Source organism: Lagopus muta, chromosome 5 (genome assembly GCF_023343835.1).
Source record: "Lagopus muta isolate bLagMut1 chromosome 5, bLagMut1 primary, whole genome shotgun sequence".
Taxonomy (NCBI): Eukaryota; Metazoa; Chordata; class Aves; order Galliformes; family Phasianidae; genus Lagopus; species Lagopus muta.
Window position 1 is genome coordinate 59,657,454 of NC_064437.1, and position 19,144 is coordinate 59,676,597.

The 19,144-nt window shown below is 39.6% G+C and overlaps 1 protein-coding gene across 1 annotated transcript in view; it reads right to left on the reverse strand.

The window, feature by feature from the left end:
- The window catches only part of PDZD8 (PDZ domain containing 8), a 49,493-nt gene that overhangs the window by 28,205 nt on the left and 2,144 nt on the right, over nucleotides 1–19,144 (reverse strand). The window contains exon 2 of the mRNA XM_048945381.1: nucleotides 3,812–3,934. Within this exon, the coding sequence (XP_048801338.1) occupies nucleotides 3,812–3,934 (123 nt within the window). The remainder of the gene's footprint in view (nucleotides 1–3,811; nucleotides 3,935–19,144) is intronic.

Genomic DNA, 19,144 nt, shown 5'->3' on the forward strand with positions numbered 1-19,144 from the left:
TCTCTCTACAAAGTATTTGTTTAACTGCTTGCATGTGAATAAGTGAATGTGTGGGCAAAATAGTTGAGGATCCTAGGTGTTGCTCAACTTTCACACTTGCACTGGGCTTGTACCCACACACTTGGTGTACAAAGCATCAGGTGTTTGTGGCTCAGTGTAAGTGTGAGCTCAGTGTGGCTCAGTCCCTGCATCCTTAATGCCAACCTCGGATGTGAAGTTGCACACTTGCCCATTCTTTATTGAAACACCGCAGATGAAAAGAGCAGATGTCAGCCTTATTTCTGGATTGGCCCTCAGCACTTGTTTATCTAAACACCACTGGATCAATTACAGTAAAAAGAAATTTTTTCTCAGACCAAACTGATTAGGTATTATGTCTCAACAGGACTAAGTTTGTTCAAGGTTACTTAAACTGACCAAATCCCATCTTTTTTGCTTATTTTTAAGCCATCCCCTGCAACCCTCTGTGCCTGCTCTGCTCTGTTTTTAGCAGCTGCTTTTAAGTAACGCACTTTTTCTTCTGTGCCTACACCACAGCGAGTCTCTCATTGCTACCAGCCACTCAAGTTTTTCCACAGTTGGTCACTGGCTGCATGCATTTCATCTTCTGGTCTCCAAACTTCAGAGGAGACAGGCAGAGGACAGAGGTGACATTAGGCTGCCAACACCCCACTTGAAGAAACGTGTCACATGCAAGCAAAAATACTTCATTTCTAATGAGCAGTACTGTCCACGGATGGACGTGGAGTTTGGAATCCAATTTCCATATTCAGGAAGACAAAGGGGAAATTTTAATTTCTGTGACAGTAAGGAAATTTTTGTTTGAATAACATCTCTACTAGCATGCAAACAGAGGTACTGTGTTCTTTAATGCAACGACAGAAAAAGATAAACGCTGTGCCACAGCACACCCAAAACTACAGCATATTGAACTGAGATCTATACCTCACAGACTAAGATTTGTAAATCTGTCTGAAAGGGCTTAAGAAAGATATTCTGATACAAATTTTGTAGCTTTCTTTATTTATAATGAATCAATAAGGAAATGTGATTAAATTGCCACTTAATATAAATGTTAATTTTAATAGCTCACATTATGGCATAGTTTTGTTAGAGTTGATGGATTTTTAGACTTCCTCCACAGATTATCTTAAAAAAAAAAAAAAAAAAAAAAAAAAAACTTATATGGGACATGTTGCTTTGTCCTTCCCTTTCCCTAAAATACTGTAATCGTTGGTCTGATTTGTTTCCTCTTTCATAGAATGACCTTTACTGTCAGAATGTAAAAGGTTTTTACCTGCTGATAATGTCTTTGCAATGAATGAGTTCTGAGAGTTAATGGGAATGAATGTACTGCAACCATGAAAACACGTTTTCAGCAGATTGGGCAAAGACTGTATTTTTTATTTATGCCAATGGAGGCCATTCTTCCCTTAATTTTGCATTAAGATGCAGAAAAAAAAAAACCATTAAAATGACAACTGCACTTTTCTAATTTCAAGTATTTGGTTCTGTGAAGAAAAAATAAAATTAAGCAAGCCATGTCTAATACAGGAAGTGTGCAAATTGTGCCATCGCAATAGTGTCACCACTGTTGTTCAAGATTTAACTGCTAAACATGAGAACAGAAACTGACCGCTGCTCCTCCATGCAATGATTGACATAAAGCTCCTGTCATTCATCTCTGTCACAGTTACAATATGGAGAAAGAATGTAAAAGCCTTCTGAGGCATTGAGCAAAAGAATGGAAAAAATAATACAGAAGTTACAGAGATCTTCTACTGGAAGTGAGAAGACTGTCAAGACCAAAAACTGTCAGGTAACAGTTGGTTAAACTGTTCCAAACAGAACAGTTTCGAAGTTCTCATTAGCAAACAATGACTGGGCTTCTATGAGCTCATTCATATAGAATCTATAGTATAGGCTCCTTGGGGCACTCTGCCTGTGATAGAAGGTGCTCTTGAAGATTCAGTGACCTCAAAGCACCTTTACCTGAAGAACTGAGGTCAGGGAAAAGCAAACACCGGTCAGTAGCAAGACACAATGCTCACTTTAAGTCTCTCATGGCAAAAATCCCCAAAAATGTGCAAAGGTCCCAATGGCAGATGGGGGAATAAACCCTCTGTGTGCTTGCATACAGTGCTGCTTGGCAAAAGAACTCTTCCCAACAGTCCAAGACAACTTTCACACACAGTGATTATGAAAAAGGGAAATTCTGACTGTTACTTCTATGCGCATTTTGTATTTCTTCCTTCCAAAATCTTTCACATGCCTTTCAGCTCACAAATATCTTCAGCTACAAAGTAAGGAAAAGATATGCTTCCAGAGGCATTCTACAGACCACAGCTGTAGAAGTTTAATTGCAAAAAAGGATGGGCACTTGGAAGATCTGAGGAATTACTGCAGGACCAAAAGACAGACATCTAGATTGAGATGTGTCTGCTCAAGCGTGCGTCTAGAAATTCCAAGCAGCATAAAAGAGTCAGATTAAATCAGACCTGAAGCTTAAAAGGCCTGACAAGCCAGCAACTGCATCCTCTCTCTGCCATCTGATAAGCATCTGTGACAGCTGAAAATACTGAAAGGTCAGATGATGATGTCAAACTGAGCAATCTGGCTTCTAGAAGGTAACGGAAAGAAAGAAAACATTGCTGATATGCTGGCAATGTTACACAGCATTTCATATTCAGGAAAGACAAAGTACTTAACAGTGACTTTCCAAAGTCAAAACAACTGCACAGAGCTCAAAAGTAGTTATTTTGGGTCCTATTAGAATAAAAACGAGCACACTACTGGACTGAAATTAGAGACTGTCTGTGAAGAGATTGAGTTTCCTTACTCGGTGTGGGTGAAGAGGAGGTTCTTAACAGCCAAGGAATGTATCAAATCATTTGGAATTACTGGCTTGCTCATAGAGAACATATCACAAAGCTTGGAATTCAGGTAAGCAGAAATTCTTTCCAAAAAAAGTGTTAAAGATTCACTGCTGTGCCCCACACAGTCCTTCAAAGTATAACACTTTCTAGAAATAAGCTTGTTTTGAATGGTAAGTAGCACTGATAAAAGACATTATTACAGCAAATACAGTTCCAACATAGTTACACAAGGCTACAGGAAAAAAAGGCATGCTAAATGGAACTCACATAGTAATATAACTAATGAAGAGTTAAAAATAACATCAGCATAAACCAGTGTTTAGTTCATAAGGAGCAGAATGGCACAAGGATAGATCAAAGCCTAAGCACTACTAAGATAAGATCTAACACAAACCAGGAACTAAGAGGTCTGACAAAAACAAACAAAACAAGAAGCCTGCACACTTGGTCCAGTTTTAAAGAGAACAGTTTTCTCTTTAGTAAAGAAAGAAAATAGATTTTGTTCGTTTCCATTATTTTGTTCAAGACAAAGGCAGTAAGTTATGCGTCATGAAAGTTATTTGGATCAAAGTAAAACCAAATGAAACAATTATTCCCATGTACTTAGAGCATAATACAATAGGATAATTACAACATTTATACTGTCCAGAAAGAGATTCATAATTCGGTGTGCCAAACTAGAAGAAAACAGGAGCCTCTAACTAGACTAAATTCATAAGAAACAGAAATCCATTTGTATGCACACAATGTAGAAGCGCCTCAAACGTGCAGCAACTTCCATTTATTCATTTTTTTATTTTCAAAATATATTTCTAAACTGGAGTTCAATCATTACACCAAAGATGCCACTTCTTGAATCACACAGCTATAATTCCTATGATTCAGAAGCATACATATTTGCTTAATAAAGATAAGCAAAAGCCCACAATAGATACCTTGTACATTCAATTAATGTGACTTTTAGTCGACCTTCTGTCAGTGGCAAATCCTGTATGCAGAGGTCTCGATCTTCATACTCATCAGGTGACGACACTTGAAATGGGAAGAAAGGCTTGTACCTGAAAAATGCAGAAGAGAATTCAAATTACATAAACCAGATCAACACACATCTTATGAAGCGGTAACAGGATCGAAGAGAATCTCTAATACTCCACAAGAGAAAAACTGCTGTTCCTGCATATTTATTGCTCAAAAGAAATAAAAAATTAATAAAAAGTTCTGAATGCACAAAACCAGGGAACATGTAAACAACCTTCACTGCAACGTGTAATCTGAGTTACATTTACTAGCACTGACAATTCTGAGAACAAGGCAAATCCCACAGAAAACGGTCAGGACTGCAAGTGTTACCATACAAGAGCGCTTTTTGCACAAAATGCCTTAGCAGGTCTTTATTTTAAGTTCATCAATAGCAAAAACCATCACTGCTTTCAAATGTGGAAAAAATACTGAGATACTAAGCCCTCAATGGTTTCAGTATTGATGTGATAAGTGAAGAATCCTAAAGCAGCAGCACAGTTTAGTTACGCAGATCAGCGCTTCTTTTATTCTGTGAAAAGCATGTAACTTCTTTTCTTCCCATCTCCTGGAACTACAAGGAAAACACAGGAAACGTCTGTTTTCTTTTTTCCTTGAGCCTTATTTCCCTCATCACTGCACGGCGACTCTCACGAAAAGCAGTACATGTTCAAAACGCTCAGGGTTTTACAAGCTCACCACACAGCTTGCCCTATCTGAGCAGCGTATGCCGATTTCTGAGCACAGCCTTCCCCTCTCACTTGACCCTGCTCCAGCGTGGGACACGGTCAGCATCCAAGGGCAGGCAGCAAGGGCCTGTCCTTGGAAACATAAAATATTATGGAATCTGCAGCAGTATTTACATGAAGCATTTGAGAAAGCACTTCTAGGGAATTTCTTCTTTCCATTTTGATTTAGTGCTATTTCCTACCACTTTCCAGTGCTTGGTTTTCCATTCTATCACTGACACAGCCTTCCAGTATTTCTGCACAGCTGACTTGCAAATAGCAGTGTAGGAACATCGCTGCCTGCAGGATGTATCTGCCATTTCATAAGAAAGAAGTCTTTCACAAACACTGTTTGCTTAACCATCAGAAGCATCTGCTTGTCACATTCAGAGATCACAATATGTTCAGGAAACAGTCACACGGATCTGAAGTGGAGTCTCAGAAATTCAAATAAATCATGAAGTGCCCTTTGACTGTCGACACTCTTCAGGAGGGAGCCCAGCACTGGTTCAAGACACTTCAGTTCTGTACCAGCACCAGCCTCGGAGAGAGCTTGAGAGAGACATTTCTTTTGTTCTCCTCGTGAATAAGTCCATCCTAACGCTGCCGTTTGTTTTTATAAATCCAATTCAATTTCTAGCTTTAATTTCATTCCAAGTTTCTCTCTCATTAGCTTCTCCAAAAAGAAGGCAGCTTTGAAGTTGGACAATTCAAAACACTCTGATTTTAAAACTTTACACAATTATTTTGTGTGAAAAAATATGAAGCACTAAGATCACAGTGGCCATAGTTTAGATTTGAGTACCATAACCTACCAGCCCCAAATACTCCGTATGTGTGTTCGATTTGGTTTGATATGCTACTTATAACCTTACCTTGAAGTTCTAGAATTATTAAACAAATAGTAATAACTACAAAAAAGGGAAAAATACCACCGCCATTCCCACCCTACAAACTGGGAGAAGCATTGCTGCTGTGCCACCTCAGACACAAGTTGAACCCCAGCACAACCCTGCCAAGGAACTCTTGCTCCTGGTACGAGCAGCAGCATCCTCTCCCTTTTAAGAATGATTTTTCCCCTTGGAAACAGATCCTGGTCAGATTTTTTTCAGAAAAGAAGGATCTGTTGGACAACTGTGCTGCAAAAATAATGCCATGTTCTGAGTGAGTCATTACTTGTACATTTCCGATTTTTCAGCACAATAAGAACTTAATTTCCACAAGCACAGGCAAGAGTGCAAGGAATAAAAAAACAACAACAAAATCCACCTTCTCCATTAGTCCAGCAGCTATCTATGAACTGCTCCAAGAGGTCTTCCAAAAATAGCCTAATAGCTTTCCTTGGGAACTCCAGACCAGTGACCAGCACCAGGTCCTCAGCAAGCTGCAGGGGGGAGGGAGGAAAAACAGAGGGTCCAGTATATTCCAATCACTTTCCTTATCTTCTGGTATCGATAAGACCTTCCCCTTACACATATCAGACTGCGGGATACTGAAGGGGGAAAAAAAAGTCTGTAACTAAATAAATTTAGTCACAATATTGAGAAAATAGCAAGAATGCCATAAGCAAAATAATCCAATCAAACATTCGGTCAAGATGTAGTCTCTAAAGTAGTAGCTTCAGAACACAGTGTTAAATACAACATACACTGTTGTATAATCTTTTGCAACAACACAGGATGAGGAAATAATTCCCAGAACAAGTCTTTCTTTCACTAGAAGAAGATAATATTAACTAAAATTTTGATTTCTGTTTTATATATATACACACATATTTTAAATTAATGCACTAGTGAATTAAAAAGAGCACAAAATCTGAAATGTCAATGCAGTTACCTATAGTGACATGCAAAACACTTAGGAGTGTATGTTAGACTTTGGGTGTGTAGCACATAAATAAATTTCCTATAATATTGACAGAAAAAGCCCTCAATAAAATTTCTAAGTTACAGCAAGAGTTTACGTTCACATTCTTACCAATAAAATTCATTTGCAAAATCCTCAGCAAGAAACCCTAAATACATCACTTATATCCACTGGCATGTGGGCAGCATGCGACCCACACTTGTGCCCTAACAGCTATCCCACGATCTCCCAGCTTTTCCCCCATGGTAGGGAAAGCCTAAAAGTCGTGCTACCTTCTAAGGCACCATCGCCTGCAGCCACAGCACTGCTGCTCCCAGGGTCAGAGCAGCACAGAACAGGCAGCATCTCACTTCCCTGCCTAGAACAACCCCGTTGCCTGACAAAATAAATGTAAAGTTTTATGAAACAAGCATTTCCAACAGGGACAACAAAGCACACTTCTAGTATGAAAGTAAAGCTATTTTTCTGTATATTGAAGTATCAAAGCTTTTAGCTCTTAATGACAGTAACAATTCAGGGAAGCTGTTTTGGTGAGCTGCGCTCCGGAATTCAAAGCTTTTGCTCTGGAAATCCTGAATGAGAAAAAAGCATGGTGTCTACTTGGCTGTTTATCTTTAAATACTAATCCAGGATTCTCAGCTTTAATGCAAATTTGTTGGTTATGGGTTCAACTGCGGGCCTCACTCTGGAGAATGAGCCCATAGGAAATGGGTCTGCGATGGGTCCTTTGATTGCTGCAGGCTAGGGAAAAGGTTACAAGCTATGGCAACAGGCTTGGGGAATGTAGGGCTCTGCTGGCAGTGCAGCACCGAAGAAAAGTTATTGAAAGCTGCTTGCAAGAACTACAGGATGCTTCTAAACTGAGTTGCTAGCTGGATCTCCTGGGCAAACTTTCACTGCATCTACACTATACCCATTCCAAGTAGGGTCTAATGCTGCCTCTTCTTATCCAGCAAAGTCAAGAATTCACACTCACGTCCTGAATCCTTGTCCTGCAAAGCAGGATTACACCACCTTGATCCATATATCCAAAAGCTTCCTTTACAAACCCAGACCTGTACACAATACCAAACAAGTATCAGAAACAAGGTAAGTTTGGCAGGGGAAGATCCCCCTGTCTTTAAGCGGCAGCTATTAAGTCTTTGTGAACTCTGCATCTTTTCCACAGAGAGGAAGAAGAAACCAAAAACCACCACACTGTAGCTATACTAAAAGCCAAACACCTTAAGGGTACACTCCAGAATCCTGCTTGGATATGGCACATCATTTAACAATTTTTAAAAATGCCTCATATCAGATACTTCTATTGTTTTTAGTTTAACAAAATATCTCCACAAATGGATCGTCTCGTCTTGGCCAGAAGCCTAAAATTCAAATTGCACAGTATTAAGGAAATGTTAAAGAGCAGCACTGTGACTTTGTGAGAAGAGAAACATCACTGACCTGTTTAGTGAAGTTTTAGCAAATGAAAATAAGTATTTAAAAGTTGGTGAGCAGCAGAAGGGTTTCGAAAATATTGCAAGGCACAACCAAAAAAAAAAAAGGTAATTTCACATAAGGAATTAGGTCAGATGATTACACTGAAAGATAATTAAGATAAGGTTACTCAATTAATAGGCAGGATTAAAGATACACTTAAAATAGCATCATATGAGCCCTTCCATGCACAAAGCACAGCAAAAACATTTCCAGACCCTGCCTGCAGCCAACGTGTCTCCTGCACACTAAGAACTCCTCCACTTGATTCATGTTGCATTTCTGAGCCACTTCAGGGGCTCCTTTGCTCTCATCACCACCTGAGATCAAAACTGCATCTGAAAGAAACAAATCAAACTTGCTCCCTTCATCTGAACGGGTCCAGCCCCTGAATGGCTTCTTTCTGCCTTCTAGTTGCCAGTTCTGGGGAGCAGGAAAACTCACCTACATGGTAGGAACGAGACTAATCTGCTGCTTTACTTTGTAAATGCCTTATCCACATTCCCACCAATTTGTGTTCACTACTGTATGTTTTGTGCTCCTTAAGCCAGCGGTTAATGGAGGAGAGGACAAGAGGTTTTTACACTTTGATTTAGTTTGCAAAACTGATTGGATAGATTGAGCCGCTTCCCCAGAACTTACTTAAATATGGTATTTTTAGTCACGTGATGAAATCTATTAGGAACTGAGGAAAAAAACCCAAATGTAAAACAAATAACTAAATATAAGGCTACCCAGCCAAAGATAACCCAGGGCTTATGTGATTCTGTTCATTGCGTCTGTCAAGAACATCCCGAATCCCTGCATAAAAGTCCTTGTTAAGGCTCAGCAGAGACGAGCAAACATTCAGAAACTCTCAGCAGCCCATTTCCTACCTCAGGACGCAGATTTACAGCTTCGTTTCTGAAGGCAGGAGGAGGTGAGCACTTTGCCGAGAACAGAGCTTTGGTCCACAAGTGAGAAGATGTTTCTAGAACAAGTTCTGGGAAATGTTTAAACCATTCTCTGGTTTTACAAAGGATATTTAACATGTAAGCGAGCGGTCTCAAACCTCACGGGTCTCTGTTCAAGCCCACATTAATCACTTGTATTTTATGAATCCCAGCGCAGCTTCACTGCCATAAAATACGACTCAGCATCGCTAAGTTTGTGAATTTTTTAAATCGAGTTACAGATTTATGTCACAAGACATTATGTGAACGCTTAAATCTTAACCAACAAGGCAAAAAGAAAGACACTAAATCACAAAAGCCTCCGCTGGTTAAACGTGTGAGCTTCTTTACCGTAACTTCATTTTGTGCACATTCCAAGCCTTCATCGTTTTTTTTTTTTGCCACGAGATACGAAAACGATTCAAAAATCTGAAGTGGAACCATGGTTGGGAAAACAACAATTTAGTCTCCTTAATTCTACACCACTTAAAGGTTTTCATATCCAAAATATTGTGGAAAGAATATTTGCTCTTTTAATTTTTATTTTTATTTTATAATTTTGGGGATATACAAAAGGCTTATTAAGCTACAGAATGAAACACAAAGTGACTTTTAGAGGCAGGCTTTTTTTTTTTTTAATCTGATTCACAGAATTAGAAATTTCAGAGTTTATAAAATGTATGCATTTAAAAATAGACCGACACCAAATAACATTTAATCGCTGCCACTGGGGAAAAGCCCACTATTCTTACACTGTGTGCAACTCTGGCTGAAATTTATCACCAGAAAAGCTTTAAAATATTACAATCTACTCCTAAAAAGGCACGACCACATCAATGAGATTTTAAAAGCCCTTAGCAGCTTACATTTAGGCTTGCTAGCATTAAACTGCAAACTGCGTATATCATTCTTCACACTGAAGAGATTAAGCATGGAACTTGTCTTATTTGAAAACAATAATTAATAGGTGGAGGGTTTTTTCTTTTTCTTTTTGCAAAGTAGCAATTTAGGTTTTGCGAATGCAATTCTCCACCTTCCACTGAATTCATGAGGAACGAAGCCCCACAGCTGCCATGATTCCAATTCTGAGGGCTTCAGCAACCCTAAATACGCCTTTACTCAAACAGAAATCCATTCATTTGAGCTCTACCCACGCTTAAAAAACACTCAGCCCAAGAAAGTCACTACAATAAGGGTAGGTTTCTTTTCTTGGGAGTTTTAAGGAAAACTGCAAATGCCTCCTAGCACTCCACCCGCTGTGTCACAGGATATTCTGCCATAGACGTGGGAGGCTCATACGTGGAAGCTCCCAATGTAACTACAGTCACTTTCTAAGTCAAGACCTCAAAAATCAGAAGAAATCTATTTTTTTGGAAGAGTTCAGGTTGGAAGGATTTTTTCCTTCAGATACATTTCACACATTTCGACCAGTCTTCTTCCTTACAGTGGTATCAGCATCCCCAAAGTGCCTCAAATCAGACATTTAAAAGGAATACTTAAAACTGTAAGACACACTCTACAATGGCTGATTGAAAATATATATATATATATATCCACACACACATATATATAAATACAAATATATATTCAAGCAGCTCTCTTCAGAAGAAAAAACAAAAGGTAGATTTCTTTTCCAGCTTATATGACAGAAGTCATCGTAGATATGGCAAAGAAAGCCTTGCTGTTGCTCTCTGTATCGAAAAAGCCACAGGCAAAGATAAATTTCAAATCAGCCTTATCAAAATTTACATTCCTAGCCCATAAATTTGATCACGTACAGATTTCTTCACATCTCAAAAATATTTTCCCAAACTCCAAGTTCTGTAAATGTAGCCAACAACTGTTTCATTTCCCTGAGTTTTCATGTTCCTGCGGAGATTTTTTTTTTATGGCTTCGTTACATTTTGTTTCAAATTACACTTAATTAAGCCATCTGTTGGTTCAAACTATGAGAAAGAACATAATTGTCACTGTGAGACAGGACACAGACAGCCACCTAACCAGGAAGGCTGAGCGGTGGCTCTGCAATATGTGGGACACAGAAGGTGCCCAACATGCTCATCTCCACCAGAGGTGGAGAGATGCAGGTGTGCTTCAGCAGCCATTCCAACAAGCAGCTTTTAGGCATTTAAGAACAGCAACAACAACAGCAGGAAGCAATCAAATGAAAACAAAGCAAAGACACTCCAGAACTCTGCACTTTCAATCAGATAGAGACTGGTTCCACTAAGCATTGCTAGCAAAACGCCAGCATTTTCCCACTTCAAGAACATACTCTCCCAGGTCTCAAGCCTCTCTACAAACACCATTTCTGTGCAGCTCTGGTCAGAAGGAAACGATGTTGGTGTTCAAATAGAAATCCTAACTCAGAGCATGACTTGCCCACTGAAATGGAGAGTTCTGGTCCTCTGCCCTAAACACCAGCCCACGTGAAAACTACTGACACCCTCTCAGGCAGCTCTTGGAGAGGCCAGAAAATCATCTTTCACTCTGAAGGCGGCCTCCAAGAGCCAAAAACCAAAAGTGGAAAAACTCTTTGTGTTTATTTTGAATTCTAGATATCATAGCTTGCAAGGTTTAACTCTGCTCTCCATTTAGCTTTAAAAAATATATGAAGTATCAAAGTTTCTCCTCAATTTACATTGATCTAGTCACTTCTGACAGCACTGACGATGGTCCCATTTACACCCTGCATGTCTTCTGAAGTGTTGAAGCTAGCCTAGCTCCAACCAACAGTACACTTTTGCTAAGCTGAGATGACTGAGGTGCACCTTAAAAAATCTATTGCAAACAGCAGCAACCAAGGACCCATTTCAGCCACAGCCCTGGACAGTGGCAGTGGGGAGGGCACACCGTCAAGCATATTTGCCAGCTAGGGACAGTTCTGCTTGGGGAGATGTGTGACTGAGAGCAGATTAGAAATGAGCCCTTGCTGTAAGCAAAGCAGCCCAAATAATACAGCTGTCTCATCTGGATGTGCCCCGCAGCACTGCTGCTGATGACCATGTGCAGAAAAGGGGTGCAAGAATGAATTATCAGTAGGGATTCCTGCACCTTACAAACCCTGCACCACTCATGGCACATTAGCTGTGACTTGTGATTACCTCTGGAAGAAGCAGCTGCTCCAATTACCATAACCTTCTCCCAGCACGTCCATAATGAATGTGGGTATTTTCTCTAATTTGCTCTTCTTTCAAAAGAACAGAAAAATCTCAGTTTTTGTGCTATTGTTTTAAAACAATACTACTGACAAACACTGCTGTTCCCACCCCACCTCCCCTTGTAACCCACTGGGCTCTTTGCTTGGCAACCTCAGAAGTTTTGTTTTGTTTATTCTGCCATATTGCCTGAAGTACACAGAATTATTCAGGAAAACAAAACAACAACAAAACCCAACAAGCTGTTGTGAAATTTCCAGAACCAGACTGCATCATTTCCCCTGTTCAATTGCTTTGGAAGTGTTCACCACACCAGATCATTCACAGCAGTGATTCAAACAATTCCATGAAGGCTTCTATCATGTCACTGCAAGACTATGATCTTCAACATCCACTCATCCTATTTTAGCTAAGGCAAGCAGGAATGATGCTTTAGCTCATTTACTACACAACTGCAATTCATGTAAAAGCCTACTTTAGCGTTTATATTTAAAGCACAGTGTAAAAGTCTATCTGGCAGGGTAGGTTTCAAAGTTTGCAGAATCATTTATTTGTTACACCAACATCTTTGTTCCATGTGCCAAAGTATAATCTTGTACTTAGTGCCATTATAAAAGCAGACCATAATACCTGTACCCATTTCCTTCTGAACGGGCATTTTAGAGAACTATGTTGATGTTTAAAACTGATGTAGGAAAATTCACTGAGGCTTAGCATTAAGATGAGGTGAAGGAAAAGATACAAATACAGTACTGTGTTTCCCATTAGACATCCACCAATTATTTCTCACTTTCTGCCCAATATTTTAAAGTGTTTTTTAAATTTCATCTCAAATTGCCTTGGCAAGTTTTATACTTCAACAAACACAAAATTTCTTCTAAGAAAAACCTTTTCTGATTGTCCAAATATGACTTTATGCTAGTCATATCTGGCAGTTAACTACAGTCCCTGAGCACGCGTAACAGTTCGATTAACTCTATCATCTGCTGATCTCTGCAATATCCTCTTTTTTTGCAGACAGATTTTTACAATATCAGATAAGCCTTTGGAAACATGAAAACAATACTGGAGTTCTAGCACAGCAATGATTTCCATTAGACAAATAAGCTTTAATGGAGAGGGCTGAGTGCACTGCTCCTCACAGACCATCCTGCTGAACAACAGCGTAGCTACAAGCTGAACAGTGCAATCAATAAATTATAGAGGTAAGCTGTTCCCACGTAGTTCTAAGGCTAAAATAAATTACAGCAGCTGCACAATAAAGAAAAAAAGTAGCCAAGAAAAAAAGCAGCCCTCTGGAGTCCAACTCAGAGTTGAAAAGCCTCTCTCTCATCTCACACAGAGCATTTTGGAGTATGGTCTGTATTTTAGCCTAGATTTATTCGGCTATTGAAATTACTGCCATCTTTATACAGTAAAGTTAAATAACGACAAGAAACATTTCCAAAACTTGTATGGATCTTCCTTGTGTCTCTGAACTGAGATGCACACCATGCCAGCAGCAAGTTTTTAACTAGAAGCTCAGTGACTATAGCAGAAACATCCCCATTGAAGAATGCCCCAGTTGCACACTCAGTATGTCACCGTCACCCTGAGGAATGCTTGTACAAAATAATGACCCCAAGCCTCTGCCATGCAAACTGGCAGCCACACTCATTTCCAAAATGCAAACTTACCCACTGTTACAAACAAAGTAGTGATATTCATGCGGCAACAGTGCATGTTTGAGATCACCATGCAAATGGTTTTGTATTACAGCCATTGATGTATTTTAGAGATCAGGATGGCACAGCTTATCCATTAAATTAACAAATCACATACATATGTAACATTGTCCCCTTCATACACATTTTAGCAATAAAGCTTATTAATCCCAGTAGCAGTTCTAAATATAAAGTTTCCTACAATATCAAGAATAGTCAAATGTGGAAAGAGTTTTAAATCAAACAAGCATGAACATGAACTGTAAACACAGGAGCACACTGGGTGACTTGAGGCAATCTGTGCAGGAATGTAGAACAAGCAGTTTCCTTTTGAAACCCCATAGCATGAAAGGACTAGCAGCTCCAGCAGCAGCCGGAGCCCAGCCTTCCCACCGGCTGGAGCAGCACAGTTACATTGCTGCCACTGCAGCCTGTTGAACTTCCCCAGGCTCTTACCTATCTACGGAAATCTAAGAGCACAGAAACTGAAGGCAATTCAGTACAACCCAGCCCCAGTGCTTGACCATCCCTCCCTGCCTGGCTCACATCCCAACTCAGAGGTGGGTTAAATGCTTATAGTTCGGTACTGCAACTCCTGTGTGACTGATATTTGCTTTGAAATAAATTACCTTTACAGTGGTACTTTCAATCTTTGTATTTCATCTTTCATTAAGAAAAAATGTAAAATATTATGACAGTCAAATAAAGTAATTTTAACCAACAGCTGAATACAAAAGAAATGTGCTCCTTCTCGCTGGGCAGCAACATCAGCTTGATCCTCAGGACACGACCTCTGAGGGAGACCCAGTGCCCAAGTGAAGGCACAAAAGCTCAGTACTGTACACAGCTCCCTTCTGTACCTGCAGCACTTTGAAGAAGAAAACAGCACAGTTAAGGTTCCAGGCCTCAGGTTTGTTTACTATGTGTCAGCTTAACAGCAGATCTACTTCTCTATGTTCTGTACAAATAAATAATTACTTGTCCATGCACTACAAAGATAATCTTCCAAGCATGAAACTGCTGTCTACAGACAGATCTACTGATCCCAATTATCACCAATCTGTCAGCAGCAGCACAAGTCTCTGTGCTGGCGTCATTTAGAACATCACCTCTCTGGAACAATCTGAAAACCCACATCACCACAATGCTTTTCTATCATTTGGTTTTGCAGTTTAAAAAAAGGGCTCTTTTTTTATTTTTCTGCTTAGAGTGGGCAGGGGCACCGTGATATATTAACAGTACAATAATTCTTCTAACAGAATGAAAACATCATTCAAATAGGTGCAACCCTACATATCTAATTGGTGGAAGAGGTTCATAGCACACCTACAGCACAAATCCACTCTGGAAAAGAACCTCCACACGCTCTAACTTTGCAGAAGCTATAAAGTAGGTATTTCTACTACAGCTAATTTCTTAAACCAGAAATGCTCACTATGCATATTTCTGGGTAGAATAACTTCATCTTATGGATAATATAGGTATATTTAATTTTATACTTCTTCCAATACCTCTGCTGCCAAATTATGAAGTCATCTCTATTGTAAGAAACATTCCATAATCAATAGCTACTTGCATTACTTCTCAGCTTCAGTTTTGCCAAAAATAAGAAACTGCTGTGTAACCCTCAACTTGCATTCTGTAATAGTAAATTAAAATAAGTTTGTCTAATGGTTCTTGCCACTGATATTCAATAGAGCTCCAGCTTATGAACAATGCAGAAAACTATTTAGCGTAACTAATTATACTGCAAATGACCAGCCGAAAGGATCATTCACATTGGAAAAGACTTCAGGTGGTCACTTAATTAATATCAAACATAAAAATGTTGAAGTAATCCTTTGTGAGATTACTTCTGAAGAAAGAGCAACTCCACTCTGACAGCATGCATTAAATTAAAGCTAAATGCACTCTCTCAAACAACCTTATATCCACACAGAAATGTTAGAGTTCCTTTTTTACTATACAGAATAGAGATACAAAGTGTTCTTAAAATACACAGAACTCCCCCACTGCTCTGACAATACCTAAGCTGCTTAGGATCTAAATGGATGAACTTGAAAGACCTTAAACTCAGGGGAAAACAGCGGCTGCCAGAATTTTGACATCACTGATGGGGAAATACTTTGAAATTCACTTTTGGAGGGAAATTGCAAGTACTTCCTCCTTTCCCTTTATAGATACTAAACTCTTCCTGTGTATTACAGAAATGTGTATTTCAGTTGTCTAGAGCCAAAAACAAATAAACAAAAAGCCCCAAAAAAACCACACACACAAAAAATAACCAAAATGAAGAAAGAACCAGAGCTCCTGGCACAAGAAAATCAGAACCTGTACAAATCAACAGTACTATAGCTGACTCAAGAACAGGCTTCTGAATACAGTGTAATTAGTGAAACTACACACCTGGCATGAAATATCAACGTTGCCACGAATAAGCAGGTTAATGAGCAAGGGTAAGCTCATTAGAGAACTAAGAAGTGAACCTGTAACACCTCCAGAAGCACAATCAAGAAGGCAGACACTTGAAACAGTCCTTGCTATCTGCCTCTAAACACTAAGTGTGCTATGGCAATGCTAGTGACCACAGCCCAGCATTAACCACTTTAGCCTACTATTAAATGGACACAATATAGAAGTCAAAACCAGCATAAAAAAAAATGTCTGTGGTACTACTTCTGCAGAACTGTTTGAGGGCATACTATGAGAAATGACAGCTTGGGTTCAGTCTGCTCAATAAACTCTGTATGCTGGTAACTGGCATCTATCAGCATCTGTAGCAAAAGAAGCCGACATAAAAAACCCAGCGATGGGTCAAAGTGTGCTGGTGGGTACGACTCACTGGATCCAGAGAGTGCCAGTAGCAGAGATCCTGGGATGGCAGAACCCAGCTGGTGGTAAGTGGCAGATCTGCGATTATCTCCTTTCTCAAGAGTGAACCAAAGCTCACATGTATTGGAAGAAAAGGAAGAACACTTCTGTACAAGATGCTTCTCTAACAGATCACGGGTTTCAGAAAAGCAAGCTGCTCATATTTCTATAGCAAAGCGACAAAAACATTGAAGTTAGCTATAGAACAGTAATAATTCTTGCTATTTCCAAGTGAATTGCACAGACCCTTCACCAACAATGACTGAAAAAATAAAACCCACCCTACTATTCACTGAATTTTATTGGCAGCCTCGCTTCTAGGAATGCAACCAGCCCCTACCATATGAGATAGCTGCTCTGCACTGAATGGCAATAGCTTCAAAATGAGCGTTTGCCAGATATAAATACGTTTCTTCAAGAGCCAAAGCAAAGAGATTACACACTATTAGAATAAAACACAAATCACTACTTATTTGTTTAGACAAACTGCATCCCTCCTTCTTCAATTAGTAGACAATTGCTTTGATAGAGAAACTTGTACATGCTACGCTAAGTGAGTTCTGAGACACAGTGTTCTACATTGCCTCCCCCCAGAGATCCCCAGTGCATCAGGAGTGCACGAGGTCTCACTCCCATTCACACTGCAGCTGTGTGCAATGCACTCCTGGCAGTGGATGATATGGAGGAAGATGGTATTGGTAATCACTGCTTTGTTGCCTAAATATTGGTACATATCTGGGAAGGCAACAAAAGGAGACATCCGCTATGTATGCGAAGACAAAATACACATATGCTTTTTCTAGATAATATTCTACAATTAAATAACACAAGAAGGGGGATCTGTCTTACTGTAACTTATTTACAGAGCGTTAAAAAAATCAACTACTGGCAGAAGTTCTCAAGTCATTCATCAGCAACAACTCTCTAAAAGTTGCCTAATAAAGAAGGCAGCAAAAATGGCATCTTTTTAATTTTAACACCACTTATCATCTTAAAGTTAAAACTCCTTTGTGGACTCAATCTGGAGTCTATCAGGATAACAAACCCTTTTAACCAGCTGGAAAGAGAACTCCCTACACTCTAATTGCTTTTGTTTACAGGGTTGTAATTAGTGCTATTCAAAGATTTATTTACAGTTATTTGAGCAAGAGCTTTGAACTACACACAGAAGCAAGCACCAGGTTCTAAACAAGAAGCATATAGACCATACGAAAAGAATGGAGAGAGGACAAGCACATTCCCAGTATATGAGAAATTGTTAAGTTTTAAGTAAGGTAGCAGGTTATAAAGCAGTTGTGAAACTGTCCTGACTTCTTTGCACTCTTTGGTAAGGAATATTTCTAAGAATACATTAGCCATGTAAATACATCTATTAAAAATACCAAGTTCTGCATCTTTTTAATAGGGAACTAGATTTTCCAAATCAGTTCTCTATATCACATAAGCCTGAATGCTTTAATTCTCAACTATACCATCACATAAGAGTGCACTGTCACTACTTATCTGTTAGTTTCTTCTGCTGTCTAGGGACCTAGCTAAACTAACTGATACAATATGCTCCACAAAATGCTGGGTGCATGTGGACAGCCGGAAGGTTCACGGATAATGAGCCTAAAGGTCCCCATGAAGGAATGGCTCTGCAGTCCCACTAGCAAATGTCAAAGGCAGAGTTCTAAACAGTCAGAATGCCAATGACCCAGTCTTCCTTACTTAAGGTAATTTCATTAACAGGCATTAAGCTCAGTCTCCTGCCTTCCCCCCTGTTGCAAAACAGTGGGTCAGAATTTCATACTCAGAACATGAAATAAAATGTAAAGGACCAAAGCACCAAACATGGGATGGGCACCACTGAACATCTGCCACCCTGTAAAACAAGCCAACTATCCAGGGTGAGAATCAGCTGTGACAGTGCTTTCCCTTCAAGCACTCTCAAATTCCCAACTCCTGACAAGTTAAAGAGAATGTTCTAAAATAAGTTAACTCTTCTTAGTTTTATAACCATTTATGTGTCTTGTGTTGTTCTTAGTGTCAGTTAGCTCCTGTCTTCATACACTCTTCTCATTTCTGGCCCAAACACTGAGCTCTGCTTCTTCCCTTTCTCCCCTCCAGTCTCTTTAACATGCCAGTGGCTCCCATATGCCAAATGCTGCAGAACATTTGAGAAATATATTGACAATCCCCTACATCCAGACAAAAACAAAGCCCTGCTGTCCAGATGAATCTCCCAAAGGAAAAGCAAAGAAGCCTTTCTTCTGCTGCTAAGGGGAAGAGCACATCATCATTGCTTCCACAAATAGGCTAGAAATTTGTCTGGAGAGCATAAAGATTATTTCCTCTACTTGCTCCTTCTAGGTATGCTGAGAACGCTCACTGTCACTGAGGCTGTGCTCTCCCAGCCTCTCCTTTGGGCTCTTTTCAACATTTAGCAGCTTTAGTCTCTTTCCAAAATGGTAAAAGGATGGAAGCAACCTTGCTCGACAGTTTCACTGCTGCCCAGGGCCTTCCAGACAGCAATTC